At 33.9% G+C, this 23,571-nt stretch overlaps 1 protein-coding gene and 1 long non-coding RNA gene across 2 annotated transcripts in view; both read left to right on the top strand.

Moving 5' to 3' along the window:
• Positions 1-23,571, top strand: part of LOC117105955 (putative sodium-coupled neutral amino acid transporter 11) — a 47,574-nt gene that overhangs the window by 3,079 nt on the left and 20,924 nt on the right. The window contains exons 2-4 of the mRNA XM_033247260.1: positions 6,347-6,418; positions 13,530-13,668; positions 13,969-14,043. Coding sequence (XP_033103151.1) covers positions 6,365-6,418; positions 13,530-13,668; positions 13,969-14,043 — 268 coding nt within the window. The 5' untranslated portion in view covers positions 6,347-6,364. The remainder of the gene's footprint in view (positions 1-6,346; positions 6,419-13,529; positions 13,669-13,968; positions 14,044-23,571) is intronic.
• Positions 8,268-10,191, top strand: LOC117105956. The gene is made up of 3 exons (XR_004444969.1): positions 8,268-8,485; positions 9,055-9,195; positions 9,574-10,191. It is a non-coding gene; the product is annotated as an uncharacterized LOC117105956 (long non-coding RNA).

Here is a 23,571-nt window from a genome sequence, read left to right on the forward strand (position 1 = left end):
GCAATAGCCAGGATGCCCGTAGCTTGAAAGATGATCATTTGGATTATCCGTTTCATGCTCATCATCACTATCGTGTTTTGAAAACAGTTGTGAATTATCATTTCCGTTTTCATAATCTAATTTGTCATCTTCTTCGCTTGGCTGATAGGTAGGATCATCCCTGTCTCTTATACACATCTAGATGTTGCTTTTGGGGCCCCAAGACACTTGTCTGAATAAATAAATAAAAAAATAAATAAATAGAAATGTGACCCAGGTCAATCACTGCAAAGACTAGATAGTATTAGGCGCGAACTTTAAAAAAAAATGTCCTCTTGTTTATGTCCTAGGCCTACAAGCTAAAAACGGCAACAAACATGTGGAGCGACAAATTCGTTTTGTAATTATTTTGTGAGGGGATATTGGGCCTAGGCCTCTCCGCTCTTTTGGGCCTACCGTTGTCCTCGTTTGGTCGCTCGTTCATTGTGCCGATGAGTACAGCTGAAAACGTCAGCCTTCTTGCTCCACACCGTATCTTACTCCTCGTCATCATGACAGGAATGAGAAAGATACTATCCTATACAGTTAGGAAAACACCAAATGGTGACGTAATTTCTGTCACGAAAACTGATTTTCGAAAAATCTAAAATGCAGTTGCAACGCAAGTAAGCTGTCTGGTACTCTTTAAAAAAGCGGTTTAAAAAATTGATTATTTTGTTTTTTCAGTAGAAACACACCCTATAGTATTTTTTCATTCGTTGTGTGTGTAATTGAGTATACAGCCACAAAAATTAGTATGTTATATAACTCTTTGGTGTAAAAATTAGAAAAGAAGTTAAACGATATTATCGTAAATCATGTTGGTTCGCTTTAGTTTATTTTTTACCTTGTTTTGTTTTGGATTGTGTATTTGCTTATAACGCTGCGACGAAATACATGAGCAATTATTTCAACGAAATGATTGACCCCTTTATTTTCATGTAATAGAACAACTATTGTATGACCTAATATCCCACACAATAATATGGAATATTTAAAACTAATAAATCAGACTTGTGTTTCATTTTAGGCCCAAACCAGGCCAAGCACAGCCGCCGAAAATGATGCATGCTGTGTGTCGCCAAGGCCTAGGATATTTCCCTCCATGGTTTCATAAAACACGTCCACAATGGGGTCAACAAAAGCTTAATACGAATCATTCTGTAACTGCAAAATATTTTTCAAGTGTTAGGAGAAGCATAAATTACTTCCCTCCACTCCACGGAAGACAAATCATACCCTACGGGCAGCAGACGTGTTACAAGCGGCCAGGCCGACGGATCAATTTTATTCAGTGGGGACCAATTTTAGGGGCTAAAATTGATCCAGTGGACCGATTTTTGCAGCTAAGAGTAGTCCGGTGGACCGACTTTGGCGGCCAAAATCTGTCCGCTAGACCTTTTTTGGCCCAGACCAATTTTGGCGTGACGCCTAGTTCCTGTAAAAATAGAAGCCCAATGGGCTTAATCTCGAGAAGAAGCCCATCTCGAAAAGGGTGCAGGTCAACTCGGCCCTTCACCAACTCGGACCATACCGATTCGGCCAACTCGGCCCCTAACCAACTCGGCCCATAACTGACTCGGCCCATACACCAACTCGGCCCTTGTCAACTCGGCCCTTAACTGACTCGGCCCATACACCAACTCGGCCTGCAGGGCTCATCAATAGTTAACAACAGTTGTATCTGAAGCCAAACTTCTCTGCATCATTTTGACATCTATTCTCAATTTCCGTGCTTTCTGCTCAAGAGCCTCTCTCACGCTTGGTTTTATTTCTCAAATTTCCGTTGGTCTTGGTCCTAACTTTTTTATTTATTTGTTTAAATCTTTAGTTTTGCCCTTTCTTGATTACTGTTCTTCTATTTGTTGTCTGTACGAGAAAAACTATAAAAAATATAGATAATATACAAAGGGCCGCCACTATTGTCTATGTACGCGGTGGTGGCAACTATGATGATCGTCCATCATATCCTAAACGTTTGCGTATGTACAGTATAACCTTTTTCCACTTGCAGTTAGGAGGAGTGTATCCAGAGTCTTGTTGGCTTCCCATTTCTATCTATAAAGGCTTCCCAGAGGACATTAATGTTCCTTTTTCTCATAGAAACCACAATCAATCTCGTCTCATTCGGCCATTGTGTGTGCATAAATCATTCGAAAACTCTACATACGTGGATGCTGCAAGACTTTGGAACACTCTTCCTCCGGTCAATAGAAACTCATATCATTCTAATTTGTTTAAAACAGAGGCTGCTTTCTTCTTTTTATCTCAGTGGCGAGACAGCAATGATTGAATATAATAATTGTTATATAGAGTGTACATATAAACAATAAATGTTAACAAGCTCAGGCAAGGGAAATCCAAATTTCTTTAAATGACCAAGCATGAATAGTGTATGACTAGCTCTTGAAACCATTTCTTTTACATGCGTGACCCATTTAAGATCATTTTGCAAGGTCACACCTAGTAGCTTCAGTTTAGAAACTGTTTCTAGCTCAGAATTATAAATGCTAATAGATTGAAAGAGGCACTGTTTTACTGAATGCAAAATTCATAGTTTTACTCCACTCAACAATTTGATCAACATGGGTTTGTTTAGAGAGAATTCACTCGTGGTGTTGGGCTTCAGCACATTATTCTCTCTGGGCATGCTGCTAACCTGTCTTTTTGTATTTCTGTTTGTGTTTTATATTCTGTATAATATGCCGAATTTATAATAAATAAATAAATAAATAAATATATTTTACTATGTTTAAACAAATTCATCTGGTTGTTCAAAACCAGATAAACCCCCCCAAAAACCCTATAAAACCTATTTTACTATGTTCCCATTTATTTTGTGTATTTTATAAACATGATCAGCAGCAGAAGATTTGAAGTTAATGAAGTAGGTGAACACACGTGACACCTTCACTGCAATCTATTTTTAGCATCTGCCTACTTCTGTCTTAGCAGAGTGCGCCCACATTCCTGAATGCGGCATAAAAAGGAATTCTGTTCAAAAACGTTGTGTCTGCTTTATTATCAAGAATACAGCTGTGCCTGTTTGTGGGAACGTTTCTTTCCGATTTTATTCTCAAGTTTCCAGGCAACTAGCATCAGAGTAGTGCATTTTCCGGCTTATTAAATAGGCCTATAAAAAAAGTCCAAAACTTCCATTAACATTATTTAGAAATTATGTTAATACTACAGTATATTATCAAAGTATTGAATCACAGTGACGAGTCTTTATATCCATTTATTTGTATATTTTATAAAAACCAGAATATGTTTGTATCAAAAATGGAAACAAATAAGAAAATACAAACAGTGTCTGCTTTACCCCAAGACTACCGTTACGTGAGAATCTCAGTATTTGTGGATGTCTTTCCACAAATTATACTAATTATGCAGCTGATGTTTGTGATTTTTACTAGATTTTTATACCTGTCTGTTAGTAGTGATGATTCGCCGTTGGTTTGGAATAAATAAATAAATAGATAAATGGAAACGTAACAAACAATAAAACAAACGTATGACAACTATTGATACTTATTTCATAAATCTCCATCTTATTTAACCCTTACGCTGGCAGCTCTTTTCTTTTTGTCAACCAGAGCGCCAGGATAACATTACCTCATCCCCTGTGCCAGCTAATTATTTAACAAGGTCACCGTAATGCTAATATATTTGATAGTGTATATTATTTGCTCAATAATTTATATTAAAAAAAAAATTATAAAAATATTAATCAACATTAGTTTTGTACATGCTTTTATTTCTGCATTTTATTTATCATTAGTGAATAAATGAGGAATATTTTGTCAAGGCCTATCACAAATAGTATATTGGGCCTAGGCCTATTAGCAGAGTATGTGTTTTCAAAGTCAAACTACTTGCTGATGGAAATCAAAATAACAAATCCTAGGCCTACGTATATTTACAAACATTACCATCACAGTCCAGGTTTAGCTAGGCCTTAGGCTACATCTGCCTAGCTAGGCCAAGGACCAGAACATCGTTTTCTATGTCAGTTTCTAAGTCTCCTTATTATCTAGCACAGCTGTAACAACTACAGAAGAATAACGTTTCTCAGCATTTCGAAACATCATATTTTCAACTTGCAAAAACTCAAACTTCTAACTAACAGAACAACACCCAGCAAGTTTCACATCAAAATGTGCAGAAATTTATTAGCTTTCATATGCAGTAGACACTATTTGGGTTAGTGTGAAAACAGCCATTCTGTGGTCGTTTTTTGGAAGACCTTCACCAATTCGCATTAATGCGAAGGTGGCATACGGCTGACAGTGAGCCTAATCGCATTTATGTGAAACTGACATGCACACCAACTGTGCGGTGCTCGCAGTTATGCGAAGATGGCAGCGTAAGGGTTAAACATTTATAAACATGATTAAAATACATCGTAATTAAATGGTAACGCAACAAATGATAAAAAGGGCGTGTCTCAAAACAGTCGACTAGTGACATTTGCGTTGTTTCTTCTGTAAAAAAAGAAAAATACGTAACACAAAGTGATACTACTGTAATATTTATTAATAAACTTCAAGAGTACCATAGGAATTTATTTGTAACGTTTCTTTCCACAATTTGTATACAGTACCCTCTAGGTTCAAGGGCAAAGTCGGTTGGGCCAAGGTGTATGGGCCGAGTTGGTTAAGGACCAAGTTGACAAGGGCCGAGTTGGTGTATGGGCCGAGTGGGTTAAGGGCCGAGTTGACAAGGGCCGAGTTGGTTATGGGTCGAGTCGGTTAAGGGCCGAGTTGACAAGGGCCGAGTTGATTCATGGGCCGAGTTGGTGTGGTCCATGGACTTCTAATTAAGATATTATGGGCGTCATTTAAGATAGTACTAACATTCAGACCGTATCTTTGATTATAATGATAATTATGAGCGTGTACAGTGAGTATATTAATTTATTATTTTATTGTACTAACATTTTAAAAATGTTAAACAGAATTTTGAATACCTAGGCCTAGGCCCTTTCCTGGCCCCTAGCCAGTTGAAAAATGTTGTATTATAGGCAGGCACTAGATAGTAGCGTTTCCAAATATTTACCGCATTCATTTTGAAAAGCCGCCATCTTTAGATTGCAAAAGTAAACTCGAAAAGAAGCCCATCCAAAGGTTTTAAAAAGAAAAAAAAAAAGATGCCATGCCATCTATTTAGGTTTTAAGCCCCTAGGAAGTGCCTATACTTACTATAAACAATAAGATGGCAATTCACTACTGTAATATTTATTAATAAACTTCAAGAGTACCATAGGAATTTATTTGTAACGTTTCTTTCCACAATTTGTATACAGTACCCTCTAGGTTCAAGGGCAAAGTCGGTTGGGCCAAGGTGTATGGGCCGAGTTGGTTAAGGACCAAGTTGACAAGGGCCGAGTTGGTGTATGGGCCGAGTGGGTTAAGGGCCGAGTTGACAAGGGCCGAGTTGGTTATGGGTCGAGTCGGTTAAGGGCCGAGTTGACAAGGGCCGAGTTGATTCATGGGCCGAGTTGGTGTGGTCCATGGACTTCTAATTAAGATATTATGGGCGTCATTTAAGATAGTACTAACATTCAGACCGTATCTTTGATTATAATGATAATTATGAGCGTGTACAGTGAGTATATTAATTTATTATTTTATTGTACTAACATTTTAAAAATGTTAAACAGAATTTTGAATACCTAGGCCTAGGCCCTTTCCTGGCCCCTAGCCAGTTGAAAAATGTTGTATTATAGGCAGGCACTAGATAGTAGCGTTTCCAAATATTTACCGCATTCATTTTGAAAAGCCGCCATCTTTAGATTGCAAAAGTAAACTCGAAAAGAAGCCCATCCAAAGGTTTTAAAAAGAAAAAAAAAAAGATGCCATGCCATCTATTTAGGTTTTAAGCCCCTAGGAAGTGCCTATACTTACTATAAACAATAAGATGGCAATTCACTTTGTCTTTATTTTAGGTAATGCTTAACTTTCGGGGTATAAATTATTTCATAGACTACATTGTCTTAAATTTAAATAAGCTACTTTGTCTTTAGTGGGGAGTTTGAAGCATGGGTAGACATTTTTGCAGGGAAGTTTCCTGGCATGGGTTTCCTACAACTTTCAATATAGATTAAACCTTTCTGGCATGTCAATCAAACTTAACAACTGACCAATCAAAACAGGGCCAGGAATATGCACGTTTCCTAAAAACACACATTTGCATTTTTTAGAGTCTGTTAGTAGGACCTTAGCAACAATATCCAAGGGGCAAGGCTCTGTGAATCTGTGATGCTGCAATACAAACATTAAACACTTGAGACTCATTGCATTGAAAATATGTTTGTTTTCCATTACAGTGTTCAAGGGATAGTAAAATGGATTCTACTAAAGAAGCAACTGAACGGACCCATATCGTGGACAAGTCCGAGGTAAGAACGCAAACCTTCCAAGGCCTACAAAATTTTATACAGTACTTCGGAGCATTTTTTGTTGAAGAAAGTGGACAATGATGTACAACTTGCAGACTAACAAAATTACTCCAAATATAAGTTGGTAGTTAAAATGGGGTCTACTTGCTAATAGTAATTTTTTCTATATCTCTATCTGTATCTGTATCTTGACGTACAAATACCAAAATACTGGTTGTCGCGTATGTTGGTCTGGTTGGTGTGTGTGTGTAGCAACTAAATATTATAAATAGACAATAATAATAATATTCAAAAGGCTCAACATAATAAACGTTCGCTAGTCGTAAAAAATAAATACTTGTCATGTAAAGCTCTTTATTCCTTTAGGTTTGTACATAAAAATTATATTTGCTAGTCATATTAAAGTAGGGGCTTGCTTGTCATTTTATGAATAGCAAACCTTTTTTTAATTTGATTAGCGACCTCCTTTTCTCATTCTCATGAACCATGAATAGCATTCCTTGTGTACATTAAAACTGGGAAACCTTAGGCGAGATTTAGTTTATACCGTGTTTAGAGAACCCGCCTTTAGCCAATAATGGTGTTTTTCTTATTTTTATTACACCTGCCACTGCCTTGAAATCTCCAAAAATAAGATATGTGTATTTCTTCCTAATTATATAAATTTAAAGCATTTAACCATCATATTACTACATTTAACAATTACTTTACAGTACATTCAACAATAAAATGTTATTTTTATTTTTTTCTCCATCTGGAGGATTATGGCAAAACCGTTTGCAAGAAAACAACATTTTTGGGGATGGCCTTACACCCATGGAATCTCCTCTTCAATCAAAAGGCAATATTTCATCAAAGTGTGCCTAAACAATTCAAAGCCAATATTTTATTTTTTTAAAATTTATTTGTAAAAATTAGCTACTCATTGAAATCATAGCATGGGCGAGTAATAACTGGTACGTATATTTTGTACCATGATCATTTTTTTTTACGAATTAAGAAAATCATACTGAACATTAAATACAGTATAAAGACAAACAGTGGTTAATAATTTATTATGCCAAGATTATATCACTACAACAACAAAGCTCAGGTTACATTACATAAGAATTGATATTGCAACGCTGGTAGTATCATACTTACAACCTAATAACGCAATAATCTTTGCAGCATTGAAGCATCAATGGACCACCCACGTATCAAAGTATATGTGGCAAAGACAAGCCAAACCAGTCACTCATCGCAAAAGTCATCTCATCGATTTTGAGTTATTAATACAGTGTTATAGAGTAAAATAATAGCTATAAAATGGTAAAAAATCATTCAAATCGGACATTTCCTTATGAAGTTACAAGCATTTAAACATACAGCTGTTTAAAGAACAATATATGAGAAATGAGCCTTCAAAGTTTATGATTTCAGGCATTACTCATGCAGAAACTATCATCAAATCCTTAAAAAGTGTTGTTTTAACATTGAAAATGGGGAAAATAACAGCATAGAATGATTTATAGATATGTAAAGATTGGTTTAGTGCAATAAAATAGATTTTTTAAAATTTGACATTCCAACAAGTTTTGGCCATTTTCTCTGAAACAGGATTTGCGACGAGTGACTGGTTTGGCTTGTCTTTTCCACATATGCTTCTCTCAATCCCTTACAACTCATTTCAAATTTTATTCAGCAATAGGGTGTGTTAAAGTTGTGCTGTCCCTTCTAACACAAAAAATGAAGGTTTACAAAATTAAACTTTGAATTGGCCATTTTGTTGCTTCAGGAAATTTATTCGCTTTTGATCCAACAATCAAACGAAAATCAATCAGTTTAATTAATTAACAGATAAATTAGTTCGAAAGATTCTCATGACTGTTGTATCGCGACGGTTGGAAGAAAGCTAATTTAAATTCACCTTGCTTCACTAATTATGCATTATGTATGAGATATCAGGAGTTGTTATGAAGATTTATGATTAAAGAAGAGGTTTGTTGACAAGATGATTACTCTCTTCCTCATCGCATGAGCTAGCTGTGATAGAGAAACAATGGATTATTTGGTACTTTTACTACGGTAGGCGCATGTTTTATTAGCCACATTTTATACAATTATTAGAATTGAATATGGCAAAAATAAATTGCCTCGTATGTAGGCCTACTGCCAGACGTCTAGTCTTTGAAGGCAAGACCTAGGCCCTAGGCCTACTTTAGATAGATAGGCCCATCACCCCTAAACTAGACTAGGCTAGGGCCTATCTAATTAGATTATAGGTCTAAGCGGGAAAACTGGCTAGGCTTCGATCTGGCTTGGTCATACATTAAATTATAAGGCCCAGTCCTCTACGCATCATCTGTTTTTGTTTACTTTGAGACGACATCTCTTGAGAGAATTGTATTCTATTCGAGGAAAGTTAGTCTACCTGTATTAAATAATTATGCCTAGGCCTCTAGGCAAGGCCCTAGTGTACACTACATATGATTAGGCCTAGCCCTAAATCGATTAAATTTAATAGCTCAGTGTCTGGAGATAAAGATACTGCTCAGTTATATACAAATACTGTACATTATTATGATGGTTGATGGATTTGCAATATGTATTCAAGTTTTTTGATATCATTTTCCCTTTTCTCTTGTGATTTTTAGGATGACTGACTAGGCCTATATTATAAAGAATTTTGGTCTGGGTTCTGATGCACTACTGGTATTCAACTTCATGGTATTATGTCAACCCAACACACAACAGTCTGTTGTAGCTATGGTGAAAATTGCATTTTACAGCTTCAGGTAGGTCTGACACAAGACTGTCAAATCATTGAAAATTATCTTAAAAACAAGACCTTAACTGACAGAATTATTTTAATATTATTTATTTGGCATGTCTATAAACATAATATTAATCAAATGTATAAAAATGGAAATCATATTTGCAGTGCACCAAACAGATTATTTTAATATAATATAGAAATCCTACATGATAATACTGTAATAATAAATGTATTAGCCAATTTCCAGTAGGAAATATTTGGCACCAATTAAAGGAAGTTGGTAGTCAGACTTCAAATGTGAATTAAAATGTATAGTATCAAAAATATAAGCCATCAAATAATTCCTATCCTAAACTTTGAAAATGATACAAAATTATGTTGTTCTCTCTCAATCCAGGAATTTGAGCTGTTCATTAAATTTGGTGCAGTACTGGAGTTGGCAAGCCTAATGTCAGAATGTTTTTGCAGACCAAAGAGATGAACAAAGTCCACTGGCATACAGTCACTGAAAAAAATATTCTGTGCAGTAATGTTTCTATGTTCAACAAACATCCTATTGACTTCTGGATATACAGCAGTTGTATTCAGTTGCTTCCTTTATGAGTCACTGCCCAAAGATTATTCAAGTAGTATGTGATGACCATCTACAAACAAAAAGCAAATACATGATGTAATGAATATATTGTAAAATCATGAATGTATACTGGAAAGGATGGTTTTTATGAATTTAGTTCAAATCTATATATATTTTGTATGTCCGGAAAAAGTCCAATGTGAGATCATAATTATACACGATTTAAATATTTTGTATGGAGTTGATTTTTTGCTAATAAATGGTCAGAAGGTATTTTATTTGGGCATTGTTTTTTTCTGTATCAATATATTATCTTTGTAAATAAAATTATTTAATTTTAATTTAAACTTTTATCATTCACTAGCAACAAAATACTTCTCCACTTGCAGAATTAGGATGTAAGTGTTACATAAAGTTTCACTCTAGAATTGAAAAAAAATTAAATATATCATCAAGTACAGTACAGTATGATCATAGACAGGCTAATAATAATAATAAATAATTTTTATGCTTGATTACATAACTTTAATCTAGCTTCAAATTGAGCAGGTCAAATTAAAAGAATTGTTTTTAAGATTATTTTTCTTGTGGAGAATAATTCCTGAAAATCATATTATTACATTTTCTGCTAATAATTTCTGTCATCAAATTCACTGGCACAGGGAAAATTGAGGAGAATAATTCCTGAACTTTATAACTACAATTTACATTGTGTGCTAATAATCAGATTCACTAGCACAGGGCTATCTGGGTCCCATATCTACCCTAATTCTTATTTTTTAAATAAAATGAAAAAACAAACAAAAAAATACACTGCAGGGCTCAATTTTTTACTACCCCGGTGTACAATGGCTAGTAAAAACTGCTCTGGGCTAGTCAACCTCCCTTCCTTTTTGCCCGGTGGGCTAGTGAACAAGGCCTACAGTACCGCCAGAAACTATTGCAATTTTTATAAGTTGAACAAATATTGCTTGATTTTTCACTCTCATAATGAAAGAGAATATGTATTAAATGACTCTTTAGTTCATTTAATACATATTCTATTGCAATTTTTCATGTGCGCAGGCTTCGTAGCTACATCGTAGCTGATATAAACAATCTAAGCAAGCCTACGAAGTGAATCTATGAAGCAAAAGTGTGTTGTTTATTTGTATGTGCAGAAAGACTGCTGTAGCTTATGGAGCTGTTTTTTCAATAAGAAAAACGTACACTTGATTTGATGGGAGTCTCCACTTCCACACTCGCTGTCGACGACAGGAACTTGTTGTTTATTTACAATTATTTTACCTCTTCTAACTGTCAAAAAATGATGTCCTCAATTTAAATACACACATGTGAAAAGATTGTTCATCAAATAATATTTTGTACGGTAGTTTTGATTTAGTAAGATAAATGATAAATATAAAGGAGACTTAACGTCAGTTGATTGCAATATTACCGAATGTCATGGAAAACCCAATAAAAAAAATAAACCTAGGCAACGTACACGCCAATCAAATATAATTTTTGCCTTTTCGGCATACTCCTGTATGAAAATTAAAATTAAAAAAAAAAAAAATTTTAATTAATTTTTATTATGCTGTTTTATTAATTTTGGTGTCATGGGCCTTGACTTCTCTGATGGACCACTGCCACCACTGCAGATACTATGGTATACTAAAAAAAATTGAATGGTGTAGGTGTTTAGAGTATGTACTGTACACCAGGGAACATGTGATGGGTTTCTTATGCAATGGGATAATGGATGGAAGAACATGATTTATGAGCATGCGATTCCATTATTGAAGTATAACGTAATATTGGTTGTATTCGATCAAGTACTATGCATATATAAAGTACTCTTGTAGCTGCTGTGTACAGAGCCTACTTACTTATGTTAACTAGAATTTTTCTTTGAGACTCATTCAAAAATTACCTAATTAATACAAGGACAGTTATAAGCCTATCTTTTCAAGTCATTTGTCACAAGACTTATAATTTTACTGTACAGTAACATCTAGTAAATGTATGAGCATGAACAAGCTATTGAATTGAATTAAATTAAATTTATTCGGCATCATTAAAAAGAAAAACATTACAAATATTAAACATTTAATTTACCAAATTGCATCGAGATAGATAAAAAGGCCCGAAGCCAGTAAGTTAAAATTTGCAGTAAAAATATAATGAATGTAAAAGTTGTATTTTTTCCCTTTTATATACACCCTTCAAACAGAACGATTGGAATACCTAGACAACCCATTAAAGTAACTTATTTCCAATGTGGTCTACAAAACCATCATAGAAGAGTGTATAATAATGATCATAAAAAGTAAAAAAAAAAATGAAATATATAAAAATCTATATTTTCTTGTCAGTCACATAACCATAAATAGCAATAATTTTGTTGGTTAAAAAGATTTCTTGGCCATTAAAAAAAAACAATACATTTTAAATAATTGCTGTCTACTGTACAACGAGGCCTACAGTCACAAGAAACCATGTTCCGTAGGCCTACACATTTCTAAGAACAGCACTGGAACATTTTTTTTTTGCACTAGTCTCGTCATATTCTAGGTGACGGAATCAATAAGCAATTGATTCTTTCAGGTTACTCACGCTTAGGTTAAGATAATACAAGGCATATTATGTTGCATGAGTTGTGCGCTAATGTCCCTCAGGATATAAGCCCTATTTAATTGCATCATTCAAAAGTCAAGGAGTGAATGACGATAAAATAATTGTCATCGTTCCTGCATGTTCACATCCAGAAATATTGATTATGTCACCTTTTCAGAAACCAACATGGAAAAACAATGTGACAATGTTAATAATCAATATACTGATCATTTCATAGAATTATTCATTATCTATTATTCTAATAATACAAAATGATATTAATAATAATATTTAATTCAAAAAATAAAATTATTAGAAATCAAGTTAACAAAATAATCTTTTAGGTTAATTTACAAACCTATTTTTATAAGATATTCTTATGTTTAACTGTACCTTTGTAATTTTTAATTTGTATTTTATTTGGTTAAAAAAAAAAAAATTTAAAGTATTACATTTTCACATTTTATATCATCTTTTGTTATATTGATATTTTGGTCAATATGGAATAGCAGCACATTATAATTTATAAATACCTTTTATTATTAACTATTTTTATTACTTATTATGATAAGTACTGTATGTGATGACTTGGCATAATCTGTTGTACTGTGTGCATGTTATTAAATTGAGTGTCCATTTCTGAAATTCGTGATTATAAATACTATCATGAAAGTAAAAATTTCTCATTTAGAACTCTATACTCAGGAGCTATGAATTATGTAAAACAGAAGTTTTAATGATGGTTCAATTTATTTTAAATATACCTGAATTTAATATAGAATTGTCAAAGAATTTTTGTATTAGGAATATGTTTATTGATTATATTTATTGTTTTTGTGTAGGTGTGTTTTTTGTATTAGTGATCTAAAATGGTCATATCTACATTGATTTTTCATTTTTTATGTTGTTTTTGACTCGCATTGAATAAATATAGTACTGTTTTCATCCTAAGATAACAGTACTGTATTACTATGTACAGTAGTACTCTAAGGAGCATTTAAATACTGTATAATATATTTTTAATGTACACATTTTTAGTCTGTTGATGAGTTCTTGCTATTGATACAATAGTTTCTAATATGAGAGAGTTATGTTTTTTTTTTATCTTGGAAATGGATCTTGGAAATACCACTTGGATATTTATGTTAAACTAAATTGACTCGGATATTTTTTCTTACTAGCCTCTAAATGGAGCCATCAATACAAGCGATAAGGTCGAGCTGATAGAGGACGGAGCTTTAGAAGAAGAGGAGAAACAGAGTTCAGTTACTGGGGCAAGCTTCAATACAGCTAATAGTATTCTGGGCTCTGGAATCATAGGTATGTGCCATAGAGATGCAAATTGTGACATTACATAAAGAAAGTGCCTTAATTTGGTGGGGAACCATGTGGTGATGTTTGGTTTCATCTGTGTTGTTTTATTTTTTCTCAATTTCTGGTTTTCTTCATTTAGATGTATTGCATCGCCAAAGTATAAAAAATACAAAAAAAAAAAAAAAAGTAAGCACTCTGATCTTCATGAAATAGCGCATATAAATGATGTAATGCAAGGTTACAGGCCAGAAGAATTTGAGTAGTAGCTCCTTAGCTACAATATTTATCTAATTTTTATATTTACAGGTATTCCTTATGCTATGATGAAGTCTGGTCTGCCTTTTGGCATTATTCTTCTGATATTGGTTGCAGGAATAACAGGTTGGTAGCAAAAGATATTCTGCAAAAATAAGAGAAATCATTATATTCTTTATTGGTAGCACAAAATAAAAGAATGTTTTCTTTTTCTCCTCTGAAGCTACTATTACCAAAAAAATAAAATCAAATTCTTTATCTCCTCAAAGCTGTGGTACTTTTAATCTCACAAATCAACCAGGGTGACTTTTTATAACTAGCTCGAGTACTTTCTACTCCCTCAAAATACAATCAAAGGTCTATAAAGAAATATAGGGAGGATGTTTGTTGATTGATGAGAAGTGACATTTTTCTCTTCTAATTTTCAAAATCAACATTACTATATCCAGTGAAGTTCTATAATAATATTCATAGCACAACATTCTGTGAAATCCTGGCCTATGCATGTTCTCATGCATGCCAATCCATTGCTGAAGTATGCTTGCAGTTACAAAAGGACCAGAAACTAAAATTATGGTTAATTTATTTTGTTTATGATGTACTTACCAGAGTGTTTACTTGCGTTAATTCATGTGATAAGAGGATAATAGTGTGATAATACTGTGTGGTTATTAGATTTCCGTTGGACAAGCATGGATCCCCTCCTGTTGGATACCTTGTGGGGTTGTGAGACTCAAAATTAATTTGCCAATCTAACCAAATATTTAGTTGTTTTGTCTACTGCTCCCATCGGGAACCGTAGACACGTTCTTTTTCCCATGAATCAATAAACCCCGAAGAGAAAGGGGGTTTGGGGGTTTTCCCCTGGGAAAATTTTGATTCTTATATGGCGAGAAATGAGCTTTTCCGACATAAAACCAATGATAAAAATATGGAAGAAATAAAAAAGGCATATAAAAAACACATTAGTTAAAAATTTAATTGAATTTTCTTATTGTAACAAAAAGTATTCAGCTCACGGGTCCTGAAAAAGTGGTTCTAGAATTCTTTTTATTTTTCTTTTTTTTTTTGCCCAAGGGAGGGTGGGGGGATCAGGACCCCTAATCATCCAGATCCGCCAGTGTGAATTGCGGTCGGGGACTGGATAAACACTCTTTCCCCTCTATCCCCTCCTTCTTCCCTCTTTCTTTTCTTACCTTTTTTTCCAATCATACAAAAATCTCCATAGACATTATATATTTTCTGCCAAAAAGTGGGGGGGGGGGCTCGGGCCCCTTGGCCCTGGTCCCGCCGGCTATGATAGAGATGCAGCACATGTTCAATATGAACGCCTTTTACCGTTAACAGTTCCTCCCTCTAGAGCAGGGAAGTACTTTTTGAGACAATAAATGCCAAGAGTTAAAAACAGCTGTACTGATGGTATAAGGCAGTACACACATAATATTGTGTTCTGAACTCTTCCCCCATCTTAAAACATAAAATCTCTCCTCCTTGAACCTTGGTTTTTGCTCCCTGTCAGAGTCATCCCCTTTGTCAGCATATTTCTAGAGCCACCTGTGCAACAGTGCAATTAATAATAATAATAAGATTTATAAAGCGCACAAATCCACTGCAGTAATGCTCTATTCTACAATAGATGAAAGATGAAATTGTATACATGTACAGTATAAAGTGCAAAAGGTGGGGTTAATGGCTCTCATTAATGCACAGTGCTGTATATTAATGTATAGCAATGGCACGTTTATAATAGGTGACAATATCAAGAAAAGACATTACTGTATGTATTTTATTTTATATATTTCAAAGTAATGCCATATAATAACTTTGACTGTAAAATAACTGTTCTACAGTCATTATTATCTACCACCATAATTAATATTTCAAAGTAGTACCATGTTAATGAATTTGACTGTAAATAAATTAATAATCATAGTCCATGTAAAATGGTTACACTCACTGCATAAGTGCAGATAAGTACAGTTATTGTTAACTGATACAGTATGCAGAAATTATTTACTGTAAAATAGATTATTTGTTTCCCTGAATATGAATATCAATAGTTTCATAGTTCAGTATTATCTAACTATATTCAAAGTCCATCTAGTAAAAGTACCAAAATACTGACTGCATAAGTGCCTCCACTATTTGTAGTAATTTCAAATAATATTTTTAACAGATAAATATCAAATAAGATGCAGAAATTATGCTGTTAATTGTTCATTTGCATCCCCGAAGCATCCACTCATCAATCATCTGTTCCATCATACAATAATAAAATATAATTCATATCCAAAATCCATCTTTATTGGTGCTTTAAACTTATTGAGTAATGCACCCATAATAATAATAATAATAATTCTGGATTTATATACCGCCTCACGTTGACACAACCTCGAGGCGCTTAACAACAACAGAGAAGAAAAACCAAAACAAATGCAAATGTACAAATATTTGGTTTTAGTTTAGTTTAATTAAGTTCAAATGATTTGTTTGATGATTACCAATAAATATTATTATTACAATACTAATTTTGAATAAATACTAGTAAACTGCAAAAAGTATTTAACTTTAATAGATCATTTGTCTCCTTAAGCTGGGCACTCACTACAGCCAACAGTCGAGAATGCAACGCCATGATGCACACTCAACGGATCATTTTTAATGATGATCCGTTTAGAGTGCCACTGAACATCAGTAGACAATGTTGCGTTGTCTAGCCATCATAGGTACGGCCGTTATACGATGCAGCTACCAGTGAGTGCCCAGCCTTACGTGTGAAGCATCACCTAAGGTGTGACTTTTTGTTTAACTTGCTAAGCATATTTTTTTTTAAATTATCAAAGGAAGGTGGGGAAAAAAAATTTAAAAATACCATTAAAATTGTAATAGATGGCACCTTTTATGGCCTTTCTTGAGATCCTATTGAGCCATCGTAAAGAATGTGATTTTTCAGTGTAATTAGTCAAGTATTGGATTGATAAATGCCTTATATTTAATTTAATTTTAAGGAATTAAAAGTTACTTTCACAGCAGGAGGTACATATAACCCAAAATATAATTTTATTTTTATTTGAAATCATAATTATTGATCAGTGGCGGATTCAAGGGTGGGGGATGGGAGAGGACCAGCCGACCCGGGCTCCCCAAAATTTTTCAAAATTATAAAAAAGAAATGAAGAAAACAAAGAAAATTATAATTTAAGTGTGATGAGAGTGCTTTTTCCGGCCAGAGGTGTCATAATCATAAACTGCCTTACATCAGCCCCAACCACGTTGGTCTAGACACTCCATCTGTGAAAGTCCCTCCCTGGCCCACTCTATTTTAACTGGATCTGCCACTGTCAGTGGGCAGCAGGTTTGAGAAAGAAGCTATAAAAGAGTCTTGGCTAATCAATTTGAACATTACGTTCCATTGAGTATGATCCAACCTAATTTTTCGTCTTCACTGTCCATCTATAATGGTGTGTTAAGTTGACTGAATAAGTGCATAGACCATTTGTCCTAATTTTCAGTGGTATTATAAACTAATATATGTTGTCATTAAAGGCTGATGGAACTGTCAGATGCACTGTTCCATGTTAGGCAGTGAAAGGGCAGGGTGATTTAGAGCTGACAGTAATCTTCATAAGTTGCTTCACTCATCATGAATAAAAGAAATTACAGAATATGTCATGAAACATGTTTCATTACAAATGTTGTCTGACAATAAAACCACTTGAAGAATATAGTGTGGGTTGATTTTCTGTAACTATGCCTAAACTCAATTGATTATCGATTATAAAGGCTTAATCTACCAATTTATGTTAATATTTATTTTATATGAGGCATGATTGCTAGCACATTTATTGTTCTGTTTAGACTATCAAATTTTATTTGATAAAAAACTGTGCCCATAATTAGTCATGCCTATTATATATGTGGTCAGGATGTGATGTCATCGTGACCATATTTAGTCATGCCTATTATATATGTGGTCATGATGTGATGTCATTGTGACCATATTTAGTCATGCCTATTATATATGTGGTCATGATGTGATGTCATTGTGACCATATTTAGTCATGCCTTGCCTATTATATATGTGGTCATGATGTGATGTCATTGTGACCATATTTAGTCATGCCTATTATATATGGTCATGATGTGATGTCATCGTGACCATATTTAGGCATGCCACATATTTTTTTCATAAATAAAATGTGATAGTGTTGACAGGGATTTACACTATACTGTTTACAGCCACCTTTATATTTTTTTTCAATCGGGAGCAATGGCAAAGCATTGCCTATAGAGAACTCAATCACTGCCCTTATAATTAATTGGCAGTGCCATTACTAAAACTAATCAGGAAGGAATGCTTTAAATAAACCAAGTTTTGTTATGAGGTTAAGGGAGTGATATGACAGGAATTATAACCAAGACTGTGGAAATGGAAGGCTAGACATAACAACCAAGCTATAGCTCAACTCAAACAGTACACTATGTTGTGGCTACCATTATGAAGGAATATAGAAAAACATAAGAGTGTACAGTAATACAGACAAGGAAAAAAAAATGTTTTAATTGCAGATTTCCTTTTTTCACATTTTTTTTATGGGTTTCGTCCTTAAATATTCCCATCAACTGTGTAATATATCTCATTAAGAATGCTAACAGACACAAGTAGGCATCGCATTTTCTAAAAGGCAATAGTATGCTGTTACGACGATCAGTAAGCACTACCGAGGAAATGGAACGAAAATGCAATGCAAGTGGCATTTAAAAGTCAATGAAATGCTGATCCAACAATAACCAGCATGGTGGAAATAAACCCGTAACGCTCGCAGTGTGGCTTCTTTAATTAACTGTGGTAGCTCCCGAATTATGTTCATCGTCATCTAATTAGTAATTGTATACTGTTGCTTAGGATTTTATTGATTTTATAATATCATATTAAAGTTTTCTAAATGGGAAACAAAATGATTTATTTTTGATACGAAAAATGTATAATTTAACCTCTATTTCAATCATATCGGTGTCTATCTTGATATTTAAATATTGATTATTAAGTAACGTTAATCAGTAATTATAATATTGATGAACTTTATGATGATGTATAAGAAGCATAACCACAGAGAAAACTAGAGGAATCCAAACGTTAGATCCTGCCTGAAAGCAGACACCTCCTTACGGTGATTGTTGTTCTATATTTATTAATACAGAATTTGGAATATTAATAATCATTAATGTTTATGATTATTATTTATTTATTTATTTATTTATTTATTTTAATGTATGTATGTATGTATGTTCATGAAAGTTTACCAGGTTGGTCCAGTGATGCTAAGAGGCTGGTCTCCCTTTGTAAAATAGGCCTACTATATTTACAATGATGAATAAAAAGTATAGCCGCATTAGTCTGATCTGAGACAAATATACAAGGAGATTGGAAACGCGACTGGATTCTATTGTTCTCTAGTTTGTGATGTCTTGTGTATCATTGATATGCAAATAAGGTTGTTCGAACAGCAAGCGGGCAACTTCCACACACGAGACAAGCGGATATTTTCGTGGCGGTATTGGACATATAATATTTTTAAAAAAATATTTTTTAATTTTTACTTTGGCAATTTCTTTGAAAGGTAAGATACATAAAACACATTGCAGTTTAAATGTCTGAAATTTATGGTGTGCGTACATAAGGCTACAATAGGCTAGTGATTCGGCAACCCCTACCCTCAGCTGTCTAGGGCTAGGCCTAACCGGGTCCCGACACACGATAAAATGCCTGAATTCAAGAAACACAAAATCCATAGTACAGTTTACACACATTTATATTAGTACATATATGTTCTGAAATCATACCACAACAGATAAGGTATTTTCTGTGTACAGTACCTAGTAATTAAGTCATGTTCAGAATCAGAGAATATGTACATACAGTCCCGGATTGCCATATTTTCGTATTAATTATTGCTTTTTGAGCAATTGAATGTTGGAAACATCAGCTATGAAAATACACTTTTCTCTAATATTCATGAACCATTAGTCATTGACAGGTAATATACTGAAAGATTATCTAAACCTGTTTGTACCTATATTAAATATCTTTATGGATTACATGATTATAAATATGAAATACTGCCTTAAATTATGCCATATTTTAGGCCTACAATGTGTCCTAGCCATCATAAGTCTAGGGGCATAGGGCTGATTCGGCCGCGAAAAAGATTGGCTACGATCTCAGAGACGCCTATTCGGTAGTTGTTTTCATTTACATGGCTCAGTGATTATGAACTGAGCATGAGCAGTAAGCATTCGCTTGGCTGCAACAGTGTTTGTTTGACTGGATTTGCATATCAAAAGCATGCAACACACAACGAATCGCCGGGATGGAAGAACAAAGGAAATCTCGGGTCATTTCTAATCTCCTTCTATAGTTGTCTCAGGTCTGATACAGTATAAAACAATATAAAGTAGATGAAAGCAGCACTTTTGAGACTAACAATATAGAATTTATTCTCTAGCTTTCGTCCACACAGTGGACTTCATCAGGAGACTGTCTCCTGATGAAGTCCACTGTATGGACGAAAGCTAGAGAATAAATTCTATGTTGTTAGTCTCAAAAGTGCTGCTGTCATTTACTTTATATTGTTCTATATTTACAATGAATTAAAAAAAGGTGCAAATTGAAGAGAATACTATTGCATACTTATAGCATTGAAAACAGTTGTCATGTTGCGTTCTCTACAGAATCGCTTCAACTACCGGCTGTGAACATAGTGTTTGCCCGGCTTTAGTATAGTAGGATGTCAGTTGAGAATATATACCGGTATATGAATAATCCTCGCCTATCCTTTTCGCACCATGTGGCACATCAGGCCATATTTATGAGTAATAATTTAACTTAATTTATTCATTTAATTATTAATTCATTGATGCTGGATATCAGATTTCTTCAAATCACATACGAACTATTATGTGTCATTCTATATTTAATAAATCTCATACGTTGTTTTATCCATTGCTGTCGTTTCAGTCAAGTGCTACTTAAGGTCAAAAATTTATGATCATCCTGCAAGCTTATTCATGTATGTTTTATATTGTCAGTTATCCTTTAGAGTCTGATTTGATTGATTTGAATTACTTTAGTTCCACTTTAAAATACATAAAAATACAATATATAAAAATAATTAAAAAGCAACCACAAAACAACAATTTAAACAGCACCATGTAAAAGTTAAAAAGAGATAAAAAATTGAAAGAAAGTGAAACCTGGGATAACCACTTATTTCCAATGGGGTCACAATCCTATTTACAGCATTCAAACAGAAAAAAGACGAACAATAAATAGGAATAAAAAGTTAATTAAGGAAAGGCAAAAATTAAAAAATTCATCAAGCATAAGTTAAAACATCAAATTACAGTACAACAATGCATATATAAATATTATTTACATTATTTTAAGATTTGTAGGCAAGATATAAATTTTTAGCTTAATTTTAAAAATTCTTGTGGTTTGGCAAAGTTTAATATTTTTAATACAAAAATGCATATAAAAATAGTATTTACATTTATTTAAGATTTGTTGGCAAGATAAGTTTTCAGCTTAATCATAAAATTTCGCATGGTTTGTCAAAGTTTAATATCTTGGAGAAGAGCATGCCATTCTTTAATACTATTAAAAAAGAAAGATTGGGAGGCAATACCTTTAATAATTGGTACCCTGAAATTTAATGAGCTCCTTCTGGTGCTGTGATGATGACTGTCACTAAGCCGGTCAAAGTAAGTTGAAATGTACGAAGGTGATTGGTTATAAAAAATTCTGTAGACCTGGCACAGGCGCAAGTAGCTAACTCTGTCGTATACCTTAAAGCAGCCCCTCTCCAATGATTTCCTTTTGTCCAATGTGAGATCTGGGGCCTATGCTTTTAATAAATCTAACCATTTTATTTTGACTAATTTGGAGTTTGTTCGCTAAGGTTTTGCCACCACCCGAGTACCAAGAGGCGGACGAGTAGTCAAAGAGAGGCTGGATAAGGGACGAGCAGAGCAGCTTCCTGCACCTGTGGTTTAGAAGAGAAGATTGCCTGTACAAGAACCTTAAGCGATTGTTAACATTTTCTATAATATTCCTTGCAATAGGGTCACCAGAAAGATTTTCATTAATTTCTAAACCTAAATATTTAACACTCTGTTTATTTTCGATCACATTTCCTGCACATGTCACATTTGGTTTGTTTACATCTTTTAGTTTCCTTTTTGTTCCAAGGGTACTTTCTGTCTTTCCAAGATGTAGTGATAGTTTGTTATTAACTAACCACTGTTGACATTGTTCTAGATTTTTACTGAGTTTGTTAGAGATAGACATTGGGTCTTTATGGGAATATAAAAGTGCGCTGTCGTCTGCATGTAGCAGAAGTTTGCAATCAGAATCAATACTGCTAACCATATAGATGAGAAACAGTAACGGTCCTAGTATGCTACCTTGGGGGATTCCGCACTTAACTATTTTGGCTGTGGAAGTGTGATTATTCACCTGAACAATTTGTTTTCTATCCGTAAGATATGACCTGAACCAATTAATAGATCGAAATCCAAGACTTTCAAGTTTCCCAAATAAAATACTGTGATTTACTGTGTCAAATGCTTTCTGGAGATCCAGAAGCACCATACCTATGAACAGCCCCATTAGATATTTGCATTCTAATATGATCATGAAGATGTATCAGACATGAGTCTGGAAAAACCCTCTCGAAAACCCAATTGTAATTCATAAATAAGTTTCTTCTTTTTTAAATACTCAATCATTTGGCTGTATACAGTTCTTTCCAGAATCTTTGAGATAGAAGTGAGTGTACTAATTGGACGGTAGTTACCAACATTTGTACGATCATTCTTTTTGAAAACAGGATAGATAGGATTTTTGCGTTTTTAAAGTCAAGAGGAACTGTGTTACACCTAATGGAGAAATTAATAATAAATGCAATTTCTTTCTTAATGGCACTTGCTCCATCTTTGAAAACCTTGGCAAAATACCATCGAGACCTGTGGCTTTAGAATTTTTTTAGTTCAGATTTGATGAATTCTTTATTAATCTCATGGAGTTGGACGTGCTCTAAGGGGTTTACTTTAGCCTAGTAGAATTGCTTGGTAGACTGTTTACTACCTATTAGGGAGTTATTGATTTGAGGGAGTTTAGTGACAAGATCTGAGGCAACATTGATGAAGAATTCATTTAATTTGTCAGCAACTTTTTTTGGTTCATCAATAACATGATTATTTATTTTTAAAACGATATTAGGGCAGTTATTATTAAGACATTTTAGATGTTTCCATAGTTTAAAAAAAAATTGTTCTTACATTCTTTAAACTTAGTCAAAAGATATTTGATTAGTTTCTGAATTTTGTTACTCATCTTACAATACGTACTATATGGGTTGTTTTTGTTTTTGTTGCGTTTGTACTGACGTAATAGCCTATCTCGTTCATATATGCCGCAAAGTTGATCCACTCCTCTGAGCGTTGCTTTATTCTGACTTTCTTTAGAGGAGCTACAGTATCAACTACTGCAGAAAAACACGCTTGAAATTTTTTTCACGCTGCGCCAGGTTCAGTAGATTCATATACTTCCAACCAATCAGCGTCTTGTAAGTTTTGAAGCGATATCCTCAG

Source organism: Anneissia japonica, unplaced genomic scaffold, assembly GCF_011630105.1.
Source record: "Anneissia japonica isolate Jap-2015-1 unplaced genomic scaffold, ASM1163010v1 scaffold284860_len1800451_cov186, whole genome shotgun sequence".
NCBI classification, from domain to species: Eukaryota; Metazoa; Echinodermata; class Crinoidea; order Comatulida; family Comatulidae; genus Anneissia; species Anneissia japonica.